The following is a 17,765-nucleotide window of genomic DNA, read 5'->3' as shown; positions in this document are numbered from 1 at the left end:
TTTTATTTTATATTGGAGTATAGTTGATTAACAATGTTGTGTTAGTTTCAGGTGTACAGCAAAGTGATTCAGTTATACATATACATGTATCTGTTCTTTTTCAAATTCTTTTCCCATTTAGGTTATTATAGAACATTGAGCAGAGTTCCCTGTGCTATACAGTAGGGCCTTGTTGGTTATCTATTTTATTTTTTTTTGGCCACGCCACGAGGCTTGTGGTATTTTAGTTCCCCGACCAGGGATCAGACCCGGGCCCCCTGCAGTGGAAGCACAAGAGTCCTAACCACGGGACCTCCAGGGAATTCCTGAGGTTATCTGTTTTAAATATAGCAATGTGTGCATGTCAATCCCAAACTTCCAATCTATCCCTTCCCCTTCCCCTTCCCCCCCTGGTAACCATAAGTTTGGCTCTCTGAGTCTGTGAGTCTTTCTGTTTTGTAAATGAGTTAATTTGTATCTTTTTTTTTGATTCCGCATATAAGTGATATCATATGATATTTGTCTCTCTCTGTCTGACTTACTTCTTCACTTAGTATGATAATCTCCAGGTCCATCCATGTTGCTGCAGTTGGCACGATTTCATTCTTTTTAATGGCTAATATTCCATTGTATGTTATTATATTATTGTTATTATTAAACCTGGCAACCCTAGTTTGGGAGGCTGCATCAGCAGGCTCCTGTCCTCTGGCTTCCCATTGTGTTTGATCAGTGGGAGGCACTGGTGGGAGGAAGGGGGCTGGAAGAGGAGGAGGTGGAGGTATTGGCTGTGTGACTTGCTCTGGCCAATAAAATGAGGCAGAAGTGATGGATGCCATTGATAAGCCTCAGTGAACCCAGCAGGACTTGTAAGATCCCAGAACAGAGGAAGGGAGCAGCCCTAAGTACAGTGAGGAGGGAGGAGCAGGGCTCTAGGTAGAAAACTGGGATTGGGACAGAGGGCTATAACAATTGCTGATTGGCTGGTGCCGTTCAATATTCAAGATATGTTTCTAAAAAATCAACAGACTCGTTTTGGGAAGCTGGTGCACCTTAGCTTAGTCTAATTTTTATAGAGTTTTCACTTTTCTGGTTTGTGAGAGTGGAAGCAACAGTGAATCAAAGACTTCATTTGAAAAAATGGCAGAACTTCAATTTAAAAAAATGTTAAGTAAAGAAATTTCATGGATTTCTCATTTTGCTGGGTAAGCTTTGAGAATATTGTCTTGACACCTAGACAGATATGAAAACCATTTATTTCCTAACTCTAAGGGCCTTGCATTACCGTGAAGGCAGTGAAATTTCTTTTGGAGGGTTCTAGGTCAATAGTTCATTTAAGAAAAGCTTTAATTCATGTCTGCAAGAGATAAGGAGATGGACTGTTCTCCTAATAGGTTCTTTTATAGACCCTCCCCCTCAGTGTAGGGCCGTGGCCACGTCCTCTTCATCTTTTTATTCCTAGCGTTCGATGCAGTTCCTGCCATGTAGATGATGGTTGTGTAAATGTTTGTGGGATTGAAGTGAATTTTAGTCTTTTGCATTTGACAGACTAATATACAAATAGACCATATATGAAAATATAACTCTGATTTTCTATCTACAGCAACGAGTCCAGAAAACCAAACAACTCCCATAGCAACTGGCCCAAAATGGTCAAGACTTGATTAATAACTGACAGCTTCTCTAATTTTTGCCCCTACTTTCAACTTTGGACCGATTGGAGAAAGCCAGATATGCTCCCCTAACTAATCACATAAGGTGCTCCACTTCTAGTTAGCCTGCCTGCAGCTTCCCATGCCAACAGCCTTCAGTCAAGGGCATGCCTCAGGTCTTCCCTTTTTTCCACCATAAAGCTTTTCCACTCCTCTGCCTGACTTTGAGTCTCTGCCAAAACATGAGTGATGGTGGCTGACTCCTTTGCTAGAGCAGGCTCTGAAAATAATAGCCTTTGGAATATCTGCTTTATTTAATGAATTGAAATAGAAGATTTATTTTAATTAAATGCAACCAACATTCATTGAATGACCAGTATATGCCAGGTGTTAGGCTATTTGCTGTTTACTACTTAAAAAGAAAATGGTTGTTATCATAATTTTTAAAATTAAAAACTTAAATGTAATATTTTAATTAATAAAATTTTAATATTTAATATATTAATTAAAACAACCATTTGTATTTTGATATTTTATCAAAACATTCAGACCGATTTATTATTTATTAAATTGTTTTAGATGAAGATGTATTATAATAAAATTACATGGGTAAGTACAAACCCCAAGTTGCTTGAAATCTTACCTACTTTGGGATCCAAAATCGAGGTTTCAATGCTGAATCTGTAAAAGAAACTAAGTCCTGGACATGATCATGGCCACTTTCCCTCAGAACTTTTTCTGTAAATGGCCAGACAGTGAATATTTTGGCTTTGTGGGCCATTCAGTCTTTGTCAAAATGACTCGACTTGAGGGTTGCAGAGCAAAAGCAACAAGAGATAATGTGTAAAGCAATGAGTGTTGGTCTGTTCCAGTACTAAAATTTGTTTATGAACCCTGAAAATTGAATTTCATATACTTGTCACATATCATGAAAAATTCTTCTTTTTATTTTTTCCCAACAATTTAGAAGAAATAAAAAACATTCTTAGCTCACAGGCTGTATAAAAACAGGCGACAGACCACATTTGGCTCGGGGGCCATTGTTTACCTCATAACATAAAAATACTCTGAATATCTTTAAATATAACAGCTGGCAACACAGATGATATTGAGACTAGTTGGTCCTTCTCCTATGTATTTCTGCTGTGATTTTATATGTCCTTGTATATGGTATATGGTACAAGGTATATGTCTTTCTTAGTGAGGCTAGATTCATGCACACACATACACACACACACCCCACATACAAATTTCATATAAAATTGAAAGAATATTTTCACATACATATGTTTTATATATTACCGATAATTAAAAATAACATCATGATATCTTCTCTGTCTTTGGCTTCCTTTAGAATTATGTTTCCTGTTTCTGTTTAGACTCTGGCTCAGAACTGGGTGGGAGGGAAAGAAACAGAATAACCAGCCCAGTAGGTGCAGATGTCCTTTAAAGTCTGAGGGAATTACAGATATTATGTTTCCTTTTCTAGCTTTATTTCCTACCACAGGGTAATGACAATTAAGAGCAATTGAACCACTCCCTGCTAACAGCCTCTAGATTTCAATCACAGGATCTTTGGCAGAAATTCAACCACAGTAAAACCCATGGCGCCTTGCTGGGAAATTAGTGACATACTTGCTTCTCTCTCCCTACCTCTGTCTTTGACAGACACCTTAAATCTATCCCTGCATCTTCCCTGCTATGCCTTAACTGTGGCTCCAGATTCCTGCTAAACACAGCGCTGCAGGCAGCCACTACCAATCAAATGCAGGCACACTAAACAAAACTGATTTGCCATGTATGTGATATTTTTGTCTCAATCTTGATCTAAGAAAGCTCAGTTGTTGAAATTTATCATGTGAAGAACAGTTGAAAAGCTGAGAAGGGAGATTCATGTGACTTTCAGATTTGGTCTTTTTTTACTTAGACCATGAAATCTAGTGGCTTTTTTACTTTTTTTTTATTCTTTGCTTCTTAGAAGTGGTTCAGTTTAATTTAAGTTAACACCGCTGAGGCAAGACATGAACTTAATTAGAATAGAAATATATTGAAAATTCTTCATTTAGGTTTGAAGGCCCATGTACCAAACGGGGAAAGAAGCTTGCCCAAAACAGGCCTGGGGTTTTAGTAGATGGCATTTTCAGAACACTTTGATGGAAGTCCAGGGTCTGCTGGATTATATAGGAAGAAGCAATTCCAAAGTATTCATTCTATCCTGATTAGACCACACGTGGATCATGGTCTTCTGTCTTGGAATTCAGCACCCCCAACCCCCAGCAACAACAACTAGAGAGCATTAAAAGGAACACAATGGAAGGGAACAAAGGGTCTGAGCAGCCTGTCACATGGGGATGAGCTGATGAAGCGGGCAGTTGGCTTGAAAGAGAGAAGGTTTGTGGGAGCACAATTGCTGTCTTCATATACTCACAGTTTTATCACCTAGAAGGCGGCACAGGTTGATTCTCTGTTACTCTGGGGGCATCTTTCTTCGTTTGTTTCTTCCTTTTAAATAATTGGATTAAAAAAATGTGGTTGAATACACATAGCATAAAATTTACCATTGTAATCATTTATAAGTGTACGATTCAGTGGTGTTATGTATATTCACATTGCTGTGCAACCCATCTCCAGAACTTTTTCATCTTGCAAAACTGACACTCTATACCCATGAAACAACTCCCTATCTCTCCTTCCCTTCAGCCCCTGTCAACCACCATTCTACTTTTTTTTTCTATCAGTTTGACAACTCTGGGTACTTCATAAAATGAAATTATACAGTATTTGTCTTTTGTAACTGACTTGTTTCATTTAGCATAATGTCCTCAAGATTCATCACATGATAGCGTGTGACAGAACTTCCTTCTTTTTAAAGACTGAATAATATTCCACTGTATGTGCTTACCACATTTTCTTTATCCATTCATCTATTGATGGACATTTGAGTTGCTTCTACCTTTTGGCTTTTGTGAATAATGCTGCTACGAACAGGGAAATCTCTTTGAGACCCTGCTTTCAATTCTTTTGGGTACATATCCAGAACTGGTATTGCTGAATCATATGATAATCCTGTGCTTAACTTTTTGAGGAACTGCCATACTGTTTCCCACAGCAGCTGTGCCATTTTACATTCCTATCAACAGTGCACAGGGTTCCAATTTTTCCACATCCTTGCCAGTACAAGGACATATTGTAAAATACAATATTTTATGGGGTTTTTTTGATAGTGGCCATCCTATTGGGTGTGAGGTGATTGTGGTGAGGAATGTTTCTCAACCTATGGGAACCCATGCTCCTTTTGAAGAAAAAGAAAAATCTCAAGCCCTTTAAAAATGTTATTTGAAATTTTAAAAGAAACTGAATATCTTGTCCCCAAACAGATCTCAGCAGTGGTAAATTTGCTTTCCCAATCACACAGATCCGAAAACTTCACCAGGGAGACTTTCTTCCTTTCCACAACAAACTTTTTCATTAGAATATCTAGAGCAGGGGTTGGCAAACTATAGCTCACAGGTCAAATTTAGCCTGCTGCCTGCTTTTATACACTCTTAAAGTTAAGAATGATTTTTACATTTTTTAATGGCTGGGAAAAAAATCAAGAGAAGAATAATATTTTGTGACAAGTGAAAACTGTATGAAATTCAAATTTTATTGTCCAATTCAGTTCTCAGAAAGGGCTGTATGCTGGCTCAGGCTGAGAGTCAGCCAAAATTCAGAGGCCTGGAAGAAAGAGAGAAGCTTAACCACAATTTGGTTAACAAGCATTTTGTCCAGTTGGTCAGTGGGGATGAAACAGTTTAGCTAATCATTTATGAGGCAAAGAATGGGCATTTGTAGGGTCAGTGTCTACCCTTGTCATAGATAAGCAAAGGGACATCCTTGAGTGTTATCTAAGTCATCTGGGAAAGGGTGGGGTTTTTTTTTGTTGTAAGCTATTTCCCAGGACATGAAAGGACGGGATTTCTCCACCTTCACTGTTTCAGGTAATATTCAACACTGTCAATGGTAGAACCTCCAAGATCCAAAGTCACTCAGCTTGTAGCATGGGTGAATCAGATCTTTCCAAGACCCCTCAACGCACACTCTGCTGACCACCCACTGGTGGAAGTCTGGCTGGATGGGAGCGCTCCTGCCCTTGATGGAAGAGGTCAGTGGCCTGGAGGAGGAAAGGCAAGGGCATGAGAATGACATCACCTACAGCTGGCATATTCTCTAACAGCTTCCTCTAACCAAGCTCTAGTTTTCGATACATGGTTTGTTTTTTTGTTTTTGTTTTGTTTTTTAATGTAAGTAGAAAAGGAAACAGAGAAGATTGTTTCAGGCTCACCTCTTCCCACTTACAGGAGAACTGGGGAGAATCTGATTATCAGCAGCAGTGTCAACAACCAAACTCTTAGTTGAGTTTAGCTTCCCTTCTGGAGGGAGGATGTGTGTGTGTGTGTGTGTGTGTGTGTGTGTGTGTGTGTGTGTACTGGGGAAAGGCTTAGGTCAATCAGTGTGGCAGAGGGCACTCTGACGGTTTAGGGTAGCAGCTCTTTAGCATCCCATTCAAAAGTCTTATGTTTATGTAAGTATTTTCGCAGTGGGTACAGTCAAGTGGAGTATGTACTCCTAAGTAGGTCCAAAATACCTCCTTCCTCACCTCCTCCCATGCCCACATTTACATTATTGCTAATGATGCCTATGTCAGGTTTGGAGGAAAATCAAGTCAAGGTACACGAATAGGAAATGTCTGCCCAGGAAGCTCCTTTTCTAAAAGGTCCTTTGCCCAGAGAGAGGATTTCTACTTGTCTGTCAAGTGAGCAAGGAAAGAATAAAAAGCACTTAAAGAAGTTAATATAGCCATGCACACAAATGGGTTGAGGGACACTGTTGCTTTCCTTCTGTGTGCCCTGAGAAGATGGGTTCCTGATGTTAGCAGAGGTGAGAGGGCACTCCTGATGGTCCTTGCATGGCATGGGGATCGTGGTGTGCATTTGCCTCCATGTAATGTTAGCTCAGGGCCTAGGACTTCAGCTTCTGCCCACTTCACGGGAAACAATGCCAAGCACAGAGAGCTGTGTTGGCCCTGCAGCTGTCCCACTTCAGTTAATCCTCTGATTTAAATGCCCGTTGAGCGTTCTAAAACCTTTTTTCCTCTTCCTCCCACCTTGGGGTTTGTCGATCTGGAAGCCACCTCCGTGATAGTACTACTTCCCGCATACTTATTTGTATGCCATTTCACAGATGACAGTGCCAAGAGTCATGTCAGTGCTGGGCACTGAGGGAGGAGGGGAGGTTGGATCCCAGGCCAGCTGAGGAATCCCTGATAAAGTCATTCTCTCTTCACACATTCCAGCCTCATATGCTGTGTATTTCACAGTTGTCTTTTGTGTGTGTGTGTGTGGTACGCGGGCCTCTCACTGCTGTGGCCTCTCCCGTTGCGGAGCACAGGCTCCGGACGCGCAGGCTCAGCGGCCATGGCACATGGGCCCAGCCGCTCCGCGTCATGTGGGATCTTCCCGGACCCGGGCACGAACCCGTGTCCCTTGCATCGGCAGGCGGACTCTCAACCACTGCGCCACCAGGGGAGCCCTTCACAGTTGTCTTGATTCATAGTTCAGTACCTGACACCTTCAAGGTGGGGAGCAGGGAGGATAGGAGACTGGGTTTAGAAAGAGGAGTCCCAGACACAAGATCCAACTCCATTGCTACTAAGTAAAGTGGCTGTGACCTTGAGCAAGACCTAATACCTCTCTGGGCAACAGGGTTTTAGCTGGAACTTAATCCCAGGCTGCTCTTCTGGCTTCTGGATCCACATTAGGTGTCACCACCTTCTTATTGCAGTCAGAGAAGGGGTGGGGCCAGCAGGGCAGGCCCATTAATAGAGTCCCTGGCTGCTCTGGCTTCCCTTCATGGGAGCCCCCAGGGCTGCGTTCCTGAGGAGTACTAGCAGAGTTGCCTCCCCTTGCACCTTGGCTGCCCTCTCTGGCCTTCATCCCCCGTGGGAAGGGTGGGCATCTTCTTGGTCTCCACAGGGGGGAGGCACCCAGGATGAGGGGCGCGGGAGGAAGTATGCTGGGGAAGGGGATCGCCGAGCCTTCTCAGGGACAGCCAGGAGCCCAGCCGGGCTCAGCGGGAAGGCACAGCCTGGAAGAGTAGTGATATTGGCCCTAAGAAGAGTAACTGAGAAGAAGGTAGGCTCCTCCTCTGCCCTCGCTAAACCCTTCAGTCTCTCGGGGAACAGAGGAGGCCCAGATGTGTCGGAAGGAGCAGGAAGGATGTGCCAGTCCTTTGGCCCCAGGTGAACAAAGTGCAGAAAGTAGAGAAAAAAGCGGTATCCCTCACATAATGCCACGTCCTTTCCCCCCACAATCCCCAGTAAAATCTCTGGACAGTCTCTGCGCACTGACCCCTCCAAGTGTCCTCACCAGCCCGGATTATCGGACAGGCGCGGACACCGCCCGGGTTTTCCTCAGTCCCCGGCGTGGGCGCGCAGCCCTCCCTGCAGCCTCCTCCGCCGCCGCCGAGGAGGGGCTGCAACCCGCGGAGGCACAGGAGGAGCAGAAGCTGGGGGCGCTACGGCGCGAGGAGAGAGTAAACCTTTGGCAGGCAAGGGGTGTGGGTCCCGCCGGGAGCCTTGGCCGCTCCGCTGGGCCCAGCCCGGCCCTCCGAGATGGGCTCCGTCTCCTCGGCGCTGGCGCGGTCCCGCAGCGCCTCGGTGCAGCTGGGCTGCTCGCCGCCGCAGCCCGAAGCGCCCCCGGTTGCTCCCGCTGCTTGCGGAGACCCTGTCGCGCTCCCCAAGACCCGGAGGCTTGGACCAGGGCGTGGAGAGGCCGCCATCCGGCCCGCAGCCGGGGAGGCACAGCGGGCCGCGCCGAGCTCGGAAGGGCGCGAGAAGTTAGAGAGTTTGGAACTGTCCCCGGTGCTGAAGCGTGCGGCAAGTATGTCTCGGCCCCATTTGTCCGGAAGCCCCGGCGCCGCGGGTAAGTCTCCTTCTCTTGCGTAAGGATCGCGGGGAGCTGCTCCGTGGAGACCTATGGGGGCCCTCTTTACCGTCAGGGGGAGACATGAAGGCTGTGTCTCCCAACAGGATTTCGGTTTTCTTGTCCTCTTACCCATAACCTCTTGCCCATAAAACTTGCCCATTAACTTTCACAGGTTAAGACTCATTTCTGACTTATGTCAATAAGGGGTTATTTCATAAGAATCATCTTTCACAGGGGTTTAAACAGTAGCTGGCAAGGCAGTTTACACCCTAAGGACCTCTTTCCTCATCTCTGTACTGGTGTCGGCACCATGGGGAGACGTCTTCCTTGTTGTCTTGGAAAGACAAGGATAAAGGAGGTGCACCTTTCTCCCAGGGGAAGTGGGAAAAGGGTAGGAGATTCCAGCTTGTCCAAGACTTATCCATGTGTGAAGAAGGAAACCAGTATTTGAGCTACTCTCTTCTAAAGGGACTTGGGGGTGTGTGGCTGGGGAGGACATTTTAAGGGTAGGCAGCAAGGAAGAAGGGAAAAGAGCACATGAGATTTGGAGTCAGTGGTGGGTCTGGGTCTCCATCTCCTGCTTTCATTGTGGTCTTGGGCAGGATACCCTCCTTGTGCCTCGGTTTTATCATCTCTGACATAGGGATGATAATAATACATTTCTCACTAGGTAGCTGGAAAATCTAACCAGACATAGGGCATGCAGTAGTACGTTGAAACTGTCAAGTGCTGTGCAAATACTGAGTATGATGCCTGAACCAGATCTCTAAAACTCTTCAGCTGAAACTGAAGGGAATTGTGAAATGTTTCAATTTTTAGTTTGAGATATTCAAAGGTCCATTTCATAGGGTAAGTCCTGTTTTGTGTAAGTGGGAGGAAAAGTTCTCAGTTGGTACATGTAATTAAAAAAATCACACTAGAAAAGTTACCAAATACATCAGCTGGGCTTTTGGTCTCATACATGAATCCCCACTTCATCCCAAGCAAGGTTGTGATGCTCATTGCTATTGTCTGTTGAGTGTTCAAGAAGGATTCAGTAGATTCAGTGGGCAGTATTAGTTCCCCTGAAGAGAAAGATGAGATTAGTAGAGAGGGGGATTGGCTCACACTTTGACTCATGAGAGTTAAGTATACGTGTAACCTTATTCCCTTGAGAATTTCCTTTTAAAAAAATAGTGTGAGTTTATCTATTAGCTTTTATTTGTTCTCATTTCATTCAAACAGCATTTTCAAACAAAAATTAAAAGAAGATACATGTACATTATGCTTGCAAGGGGGGATTTATCATTATAAAATATGTTAGTTTTTTTGCATCCATAGGATATCTTGTGGTGTTAATGGAAAGAGAACCAGATTTGGAGTCAGGATATCTGGGTCCTGCTAAGGTCTGCATCCTAGGCCAGGAGACCTATATTTTCTAAGCCTGTACTATCAGCTCTTTTAAAATGAGTACAAATAGAGTTGTGCTATCTCCTATGCCATGAAGCTGAAAGGAAATTATGGAGATAAAATTGGTTTGTAAACTATGAGTACTATACAAGTGTAAGGCATTATTAAAGTATCTGGAGACTTAATATTTTCTAATGTGTAGGATGGAAATTTCATTTTTATATAATCTTATCATAGTTACATTGGATGAAACAATTCAATACTAGATTGTGTGTGTGTGATATCAGTTGAATTACAAATATATAGATGTCTATGGAAGAATATTACCATATTTTTTCCTCATGCTTTTGATGATATGGACAGAAGAGTTGTATATTGCACTTAATCCACACATTTGTAATTCCTGAAAACTAATTTCTAGGAATTTGCATTGAATTAATTTCTGTTCTGGATTTGATGAATACACCTTGGAAATACTTTTAACTTTAACTTTTTGATTGTACGAAAATTCCTTTTGTCCATTCCCTCCATTTTATTTCATAAAGAATATCTCAAATTAAAAATAACATTCAGAGTTTTATGTCACCTAGAATACTTATACAAAGTTATTCAATTTCTATATTTTGCTCTTAAAAAAAAAAGAATGGTATTTGAGCTTGAATCTTTGAAGTGTGGTGGGTTTAGATAGTTGGAATTGCAGATGAGGCTCAGTTTTATCATCTTTAGAAGTGAGGTGAGTTGCCCTTACCTGTGAATCTGGGTGGCCCTTTGTTGGACTAGATTGGATTTCTCCAGATATTGGGTCAAATAGCACAGAACTTGTGAATCTGGGAGAAAAGTAGATATGCTGCAAACTAAAACTTGTACTTTACAAACCAAACTGAATATATACATGTGTGCTATGTGCCAGATGTTATTTTATGAGATGGTGGGATGGGTCCTTTAATTATCATTTTACAGAAGAAGATATCAAGGCACAGAGAGGTTAAGTAACTGGTCACACAGCTAGTAAATGACAGCCAGAATTTAAACCTTGGTAGTCTAGTTCTGGAATTATATTCTTATCTACTTCTCTATACTACTTGTCTTAAGTGCTATGGGTTTATTTCCCATTTTCCAGTCCTTTACTTTACTAGTATTTAGTAACGTCCTTTGAAAGCTTTGTCTTGTCTGAGCTATACACAGGGGAACCAAGGGCAAGTACGTTGGTCCTGGGAGGAAGATGTCAGAGTATAAGGAAGAAACAGTTACCTTGGATATTATTGTGGTGGTAATTAAAGTAAAAAAACTTTAAGCAGGAAGACTCAGTGCGCAGAGTCAGGGCAGTTAGGCCAGCTGTTTCTCCTCATCTTCATTAAAGGCTTTGAGCCTCTGAGATTTATTTTACTATGGATGGTGATAGTTCCCTACTCCTCTCTCATGATACTATTGTGAAGGTAAGGTATCAAAACCCAAGTGGGGACCTGGCTTATATTAAGCATGGGTGTTTTGTATGCTTGTTTTTAGAGCTTTGCGGCCCTGCTCACTGGTAGAAAGTAAGGATCAGGTTGATCCATTTTCAATAAAAAGGTATCTCAGAATAAACCAATAACCAGATAAACAAAAAACCTTCCACAGCTACCTGTCTGTTGTGTGATAATCAGCAATAGATTATCTGAGGCTCCTAGCTTTTGTCAGAAATTCCCCTGGATGGGGAGAGACTTTGACATTATTCATTAAGATGGTTTTTGGTTAATAATCTGTGTATTAAAATTATTGGGGCTTTTTCAATTTTCAGTTGTTATTCCCACCTGCCTTTTTTTTGTCCTGCTGTTTTAATGTTTGGAAAAGGTGTATCCTACAAGAGGTGGTTTCATACTGCAACTGACATTTGTCAAATGATGGTCTTGGAACATTGTCTTGCTGAATTTTTTTTTTTTTTTTTGACTACGCCTCACAGTTCGTGGGATCTTAGTTCCCCGACCAGGGACCAAACCCGGGCCCTGGTAGTGAAAGCACCGAGTCCTAACCACTGGACCACCAGGGAATTCCCTGTCTTTCTGAATTTTATTTTCTGTTTCTTAGTTTTCATCTAAATCCTCTGTGACTCCTGAAAAGGTTACCGGGTGGTGGTCAAGGGCAGCTGTATTTTCGGGAGGCTCTGCTTAAGTTTAGAAAGTGTTTCTTGCTGTTGCTGCTGATCAGATGTTTTCAGTTTAAAGTAAACGTCAGACCACTTTGGTGGGCTATTAATCCCTTTATCACTGTTTGCCTCTAACTTCAGTCCTCTCATATGCTAGGATCAGTGGTTTTCAAATCTTGGTGTTTATCTTAATCACGCGGAGAGCTAATTTCCGAAGCCCAGGCTTGTGGGTATGAGATAGGGCTGGGGATGTTAATTACTCTAACCAAATTTCCCAGGTGACTCCCTTACCACCAATGTATGTATCATAGTCACCTGGAGGCTGGCCAGAACACAGGCTCCTGGGCCCCAAATCCAGAGTTTCTGATGAGTAAGTCTGGCAAGCAGTCTGAGAATTTGCATTCATAACAAGTTCCCAAATGCTGTTGATGCTGCAGGTCAAGGGATCGCACTTTGAAAACCACTGGTCAATGCACAGAAACCACCTAGAAGGAACACTATTCTTAGATACATTGTGTTATAGCCATTATTGAATTCTTGATTTGGGATCTTGACAGATCCCCCAAAAGAGACTCTGGATCCTAGGCAGCTTTCATTTGCCCAGTCTCTCTGCTTCACCTGCCCAGCCCCTTAGCAACCACTATTGCTAATTTCTAAAATGACAGGATAATTATGATTCTTTACCAGTGATGCTTTTAATTTGGGATTAAATTTTTTGGAAAATTTTTAGCCTAACTAAAAGGACGGATTAATATAAAAATAAAACAAAAGCTTTTATCATTTTTAAAGACCGGAGGGTGGATGGTGATGCCACTAGTGTCTTAATCTTTAACACTCACAGCATCTTCTAAGGTATTTCCCTGTTCCAAGTTAATTTAAACAGACACAAATGGCCTTCTAAAAGCTTAGGTTAGTGACAGGCAATACTGATGAGAACGGAGGTGTGATGGGCAAGTGCTGGACCCCTGTGGATTTGGCATTACCTGCAGGAGTCAGGGCAGAGTCAGTCCCCACTTCCACAATGTCTTCCCCGTAGGGAGGCCAGCCCGGGTCCCAGTGCCCTATCAAGGCTGAAAAGTCTCTGAGTCACTTTCCTTTGCTTCTCTTTCTTGGCAGTTACTTGAGTCATTGCTTGCAAAGCCAGTCTCAGCTTAGGGCAGGGTTGCGTAACCTGTTTAGCTCTGAGCCACCAGTGGTGTATTTGCTCCTGTTGGGTGGAGAACTTGGGGAAGGATGCTTCACAGCTGTACAGCACTTTACAGCTTAGAAAGGCCTTAGAGAGTCTCTTTATCTTTGATCTTCAGGACAGCTTTCTGTGGTAGGTGAGACACGTGGCCTTATTGCTGGCCTTTAATAAAGAAAGATTTAAATCAACTTTTATTTTTTATTGATGACATGCTTTATCCTAGATCACTTGCAGTTAGTTAGACTTTCAGGTGGCCCATTATTAATTCTTCCAGCAAGTGGGTACCAGGAAAATAGGCTCTGGAATCTTAATCCTTGGTTCTGATACATCCTGGCTATAGGAACTTGCCTTCTCTGAGCCCATTTCCTTATCTGGGAAATGGAAATGGAAACGGTATTGGTATTGACCTCACCTACACAAGGTAATTTATGCAAGGAACTTAGTACATGCCTTGGGACATGATAATCATTTAAATATTAATTATCTTTACAGATAAATAAACAATCAGAGATGTAGACTCTGTACATGTAGATGTACAGATATGGAACTCTTCCCTGGAGTCCCACAGCCCGTGGACTGGCAGAGCTAGCCTCGAGATCTTTTGATTTCTAATCCAGTTCTCTTTTCACAATGTCATGGTGATTCTTCTGTGGAAATAAAACAATAACTGTAGTGAGAAAGATAGGAAAGAGGAGGATGTAGAACCAGAGAAATACTGGAGACAAAGGGGAAGAAAGCAAGAAAACACAAAGCCTTTGGTGTTAGGAGGCTGGGGCCCTCGATCACCTACTTCTGGGGTAAGGACATAGATCCCACATACATATGTCACCCTTGATGTTATATTGTCTGTAATTTACTCAAACTGTTCAGCCTATGCAGTGGTGCGTGTGTGTGTGTGTGTGCGTGTGTGTGTGTGTGTTTCAATCTGCTTTCTAGGGGCAGGTAGTTAACACCCTATTGAGAAATACTCAATAAGAAGTGTATTCCTACATTCTTCACCTATTCCTCCAACTGCTCCAATTATGTAATGCCTAATTGTGTTAAAGATTTTAAAATCAGAATAAAGGTAATTGGGAATAATTTTTCATTGGTCACAATGAGTGATGTTGAAGGTATGCCAGGGAACTTCTGCCCTTGCATGAGCGAGGAGTAAGAATCTGACGAGTCCAGTGCGCTATATACCTGCCTGAGTGACATCCTAATCCTACGTCTCTGATTTGGGTGGGAGACAAAGACTGAGGCTAGCTGATTAAGTTGTGCATATTGCTTATAATAACTGTTTTTAAAAACAGTTGGCCACATCAAAACAGCCATGTCAAAAAGAAAAAAAACAAAGACAAAAACCAAAAACAAGACAACCATGTCAAAATGGACATCAAAATGTCCCTTTGTTTCTAATGTACAGGTGTGGTGTGTTTCTTCATAGAGAGTAGCCACTTGGCCAAATCCCTCCAAGGTTATATTTTGAGTTTCCTAGTGGAGCGGGGCAGGGGATATCTCCACCTCTCATTCCTTTGCAGACCACACACTGAGGGCAGGGATTTCCCAGAGGCCCTTCTCACCCCTGCCCCTGAATAAATATCTAGGTCATTCCCAAGCACACTCTGAGCCTCTGCATCCCAGAGGGAGGGAGAGAGGACGGGAGGAGGGTTCTGGGAAGATCCTGTGATCTTAGATCTAAGATTCTCAGCATGTCCTGTCAGCTCAACCCAGACCCCTATTTATATATCAGCAACCATCAGTCCTGAGCGCCCTGACCCACTCCAAGTCTCCAGTGGCAGGTACTTGGGCCTCATCACACCTGAAGGCTGCAGGGGTGGTGAGGGGGTCCCACGCAGCGTGCAGCCCCTCTGCGCTGCTGAGGGAGGGACGGAAGAAAGCTCTCAGCCCGCCGCCCACTGCCCTGGCTTTTCAGAATTCTGAAGTCCCTTCCCTAAGAACCAACCCCTGCCCAACTCAGGGGGAAACTCTTCTTCTGCAGGGATTTTCACTCACCGTGTGGCCTTGGCAATGACTAGCCTGTACGCCAGCCAGCAAGAGTTTTTGCTTTTTCTGCCCTGTCACTTTTTCCACAGCCATACTAATTGTGGCCTCCCCAGGGAGAAGGAAAGGAGGCGTGTGCTGTCTGCTCCAGCCCTCTCCAGCTTCCAGCCTTTTGCTTTGTTATGTCTTGAGATTTGGGCTCCACTGGGTTGGGAAAGGGAGAGAGGATGAGAGTGCCAGGTAAGTAGGGGCCCCAGAACACTGCCTGCACCCCACATCGCTTTTCAAGCTGTCTCATAATGAAATGACCCCCAATACAAGGTGAGTCCTCTTTTTCCCCTTTGAGAAGATTCCTCAAAAAAAAATTTTTAAATGGCGTACTTGAACATACAGACTTCGAGGGGACTAGAAAAAAAATCACATTTAAAAAAAAAATTTTATTTATTTATTTATTATTTATGGGTGTATTGGGTCTTCATTTCTGTGCGAGGGCTTTCTCTAGTTGTGGCGAGTGGGGGCCACTCTTCATCGCGGTGCGCAGGCCTCTCACTGTTGTGGCCTCTCTTGTTGCGGAGCACAGGCTCCAGACGCGCAGGCTCAGTAGTTGTGGCTCACGGGTCTAGTTGCTTCGCGGCGTGTGGGATCTTCCCAGACCAGGGCTCGAACCCGTGTCCCCTGCATTGGCAGGCAGATCCTCAACCACTGCGCCACCAGGGAAGCCCCACATGTATTTTTAATATTTATTTTACTTTGTTATACCTATTTAAAAATCTCAAGAGGCAGAAAATACATTAGTTTAAAATATTCCTTTTTCCACTCTTAACATTTCATAAAACACTTTTTTTTTGGTTTTCCCGAGACCTGATTTATTCAATAGCTTAACAGATATCTGCATGTTCGTTATGTGCCCAAAACACTTTTATTTATTCTTCTTACATGCCTTTTTATCACTAGTATTACTGTCTTTACTAAAGTCATTTTGGGATCATCTGACAGTTTTCTAGAGCATATCATCTTCACCTGTGTCTAAGCTGTTTGTATGATCTGTGCGTAATGCTGTCTCTGGAACTTTTACAAGGCATGGCCTGACCAAGGTTTAGCTTTCAGACATTCAAATTCACTTCTCCTCCTCCTTTCGTGAAGTCTGACCTCTAACCTGCTAGAAAGGAGAGACTTGAGAGCTCAAGTTTCAGTGAGTCCCTCTATCCTGAGGGCTAACTTGACGCGCACGCATGTGCACGTGCACAGACACACACACACAGTCCTTGCTCATCATTTGGGCATACATGGCATTAATGAATCTTCAAAGCTGGAAGGTTCCAGGGAGATCGTCTGGTAGTAGATAGTACCAACTTCTTTTAGTATTTTAGTATGAGTTGAAAATGGCATTATTGTTGTTATAAAAATAATACAGCTTGTTGCAAAAATGTCAAAAAATGTAGAATAGTGCAAAGAATAAAGCAGTAACAAACTATCAGCCAAAGATAACCACTGTTAACATTTTGCCGAACATCCTTCCAAGTATCTCTTCAGGCGTGCGTGTGAGCACACACACACACACATTTTACATAAATGATATCATTTTATACATGCTATTTTATAATATAATGCTTTCCACTCAATAATATTTTGTGAACATTTTTCATATCAATGTAGTTAAACATCATTGTTTTTAAAGGGTGCTCTTCTGTGTATATGGTATAATTTACTTCTCACTCTCCGATTGATGGATTTTGGGGTTGTTTCCAGTTTTTAAAAAAATAAATATATTTATTTATTTTTGCTGCATTGGGTCTTCCTTGCTGTGTGTGGGCTTTCTCTAATTGCAGCGAGTGGGGGCTACTCTTTGTTGCGGTGTGCGGGCTTCTCACTGCGGTGGCTTCTCTTGTTGTGGAGCACGGGCTCTAGGTGCATGGGCTTCAGTAGTTGTGGCTCGCGGGCTCTAGAGTGCAGGCTCAGTAGTTGTGGCACACGGGCTTAGTTGCTGCACGGCATGTGGTATCTTCCCAGACCAGGGCTCGAACCTGTGTCCCCTACATTGGCAGATGGATTCTTAACCTCTGCACCACCAGGGAAGTCCCTCCAGATTTCTTTTCTTTTCTTTTATCAGTTTTATACACATCAGTATATACATGTCAATCCCAATCCCCGAATTCATCACACCACCACCACCACCCTCCGTTGCTTTCCCTGCTTGGTGCCCATACGTTTGTTCTCTACATCTGTGTCTCAATTTCTGCCCTGCAAACTGGTTCATCTGTACCATTTTTCTAGGTTCCACATATATGCGTTAATATACCATATTTGTTTTTCTCTTTCTGACTTACTTCACTTTGTATGACAGTCTCTAGATCCATCATGTCTCAACAAATGACCCAATTTCGTTACTTTTTATGGCTGTGTAATATTCCATTTTGTATATGTACCACATCTTTATCCATTCGTCTGTTGACGGGCATTTAGGTTGCTTCCATGAACTGGCTATTGTAAAT

General features: G+C 42.9%; 1 protein-coding gene across 5 annotated transcripts in view; it reads left to right on the top strand.

Moving 5' to 3' along the window:
• Positions 1-17,765, top strand: part of PDE1C (phosphodiesterase 1C) — a 586,532-nt gene that overhangs the window by 36,437 nt on the left and 532,330 nt on the right. The window contains exon 2 of one of the 5 annotated variants that reach the window (XM_079931072.1): positions 5,609-5,772. The exons of 3 other annotated variants lie outside the window; for them this stretch is intronic. In XM_079931072.1, coding sequence (XP_079787198.1) covers positions 5,628-5,772 — 145 coding nt within the window. In that variant the 5' untranslated portion in view covers positions 5,609-5,627. Of the gene's footprint in view, positions 1-5,608; positions 5,773-8,125; positions 8,591-17,765 lie in introns of those variants that run through there. One more of the 5 variants, XM_079931070.1, reaches the window with a different exon arrangement.

This window comes from Stenella coeruleoalba (assembly GCF_951394435.1).
Source record: "Stenella coeruleoalba genome assembly, chromosome: 9".
NCBI lineage: Eukaryota > Metazoa > Chordata > Mammalia > Artiodactyla > Delphinidae > Stenella > Stenella coeruleoalba.
This window is presented reverse-complemented; position numbering and strand designations above follow the sequence as displayed.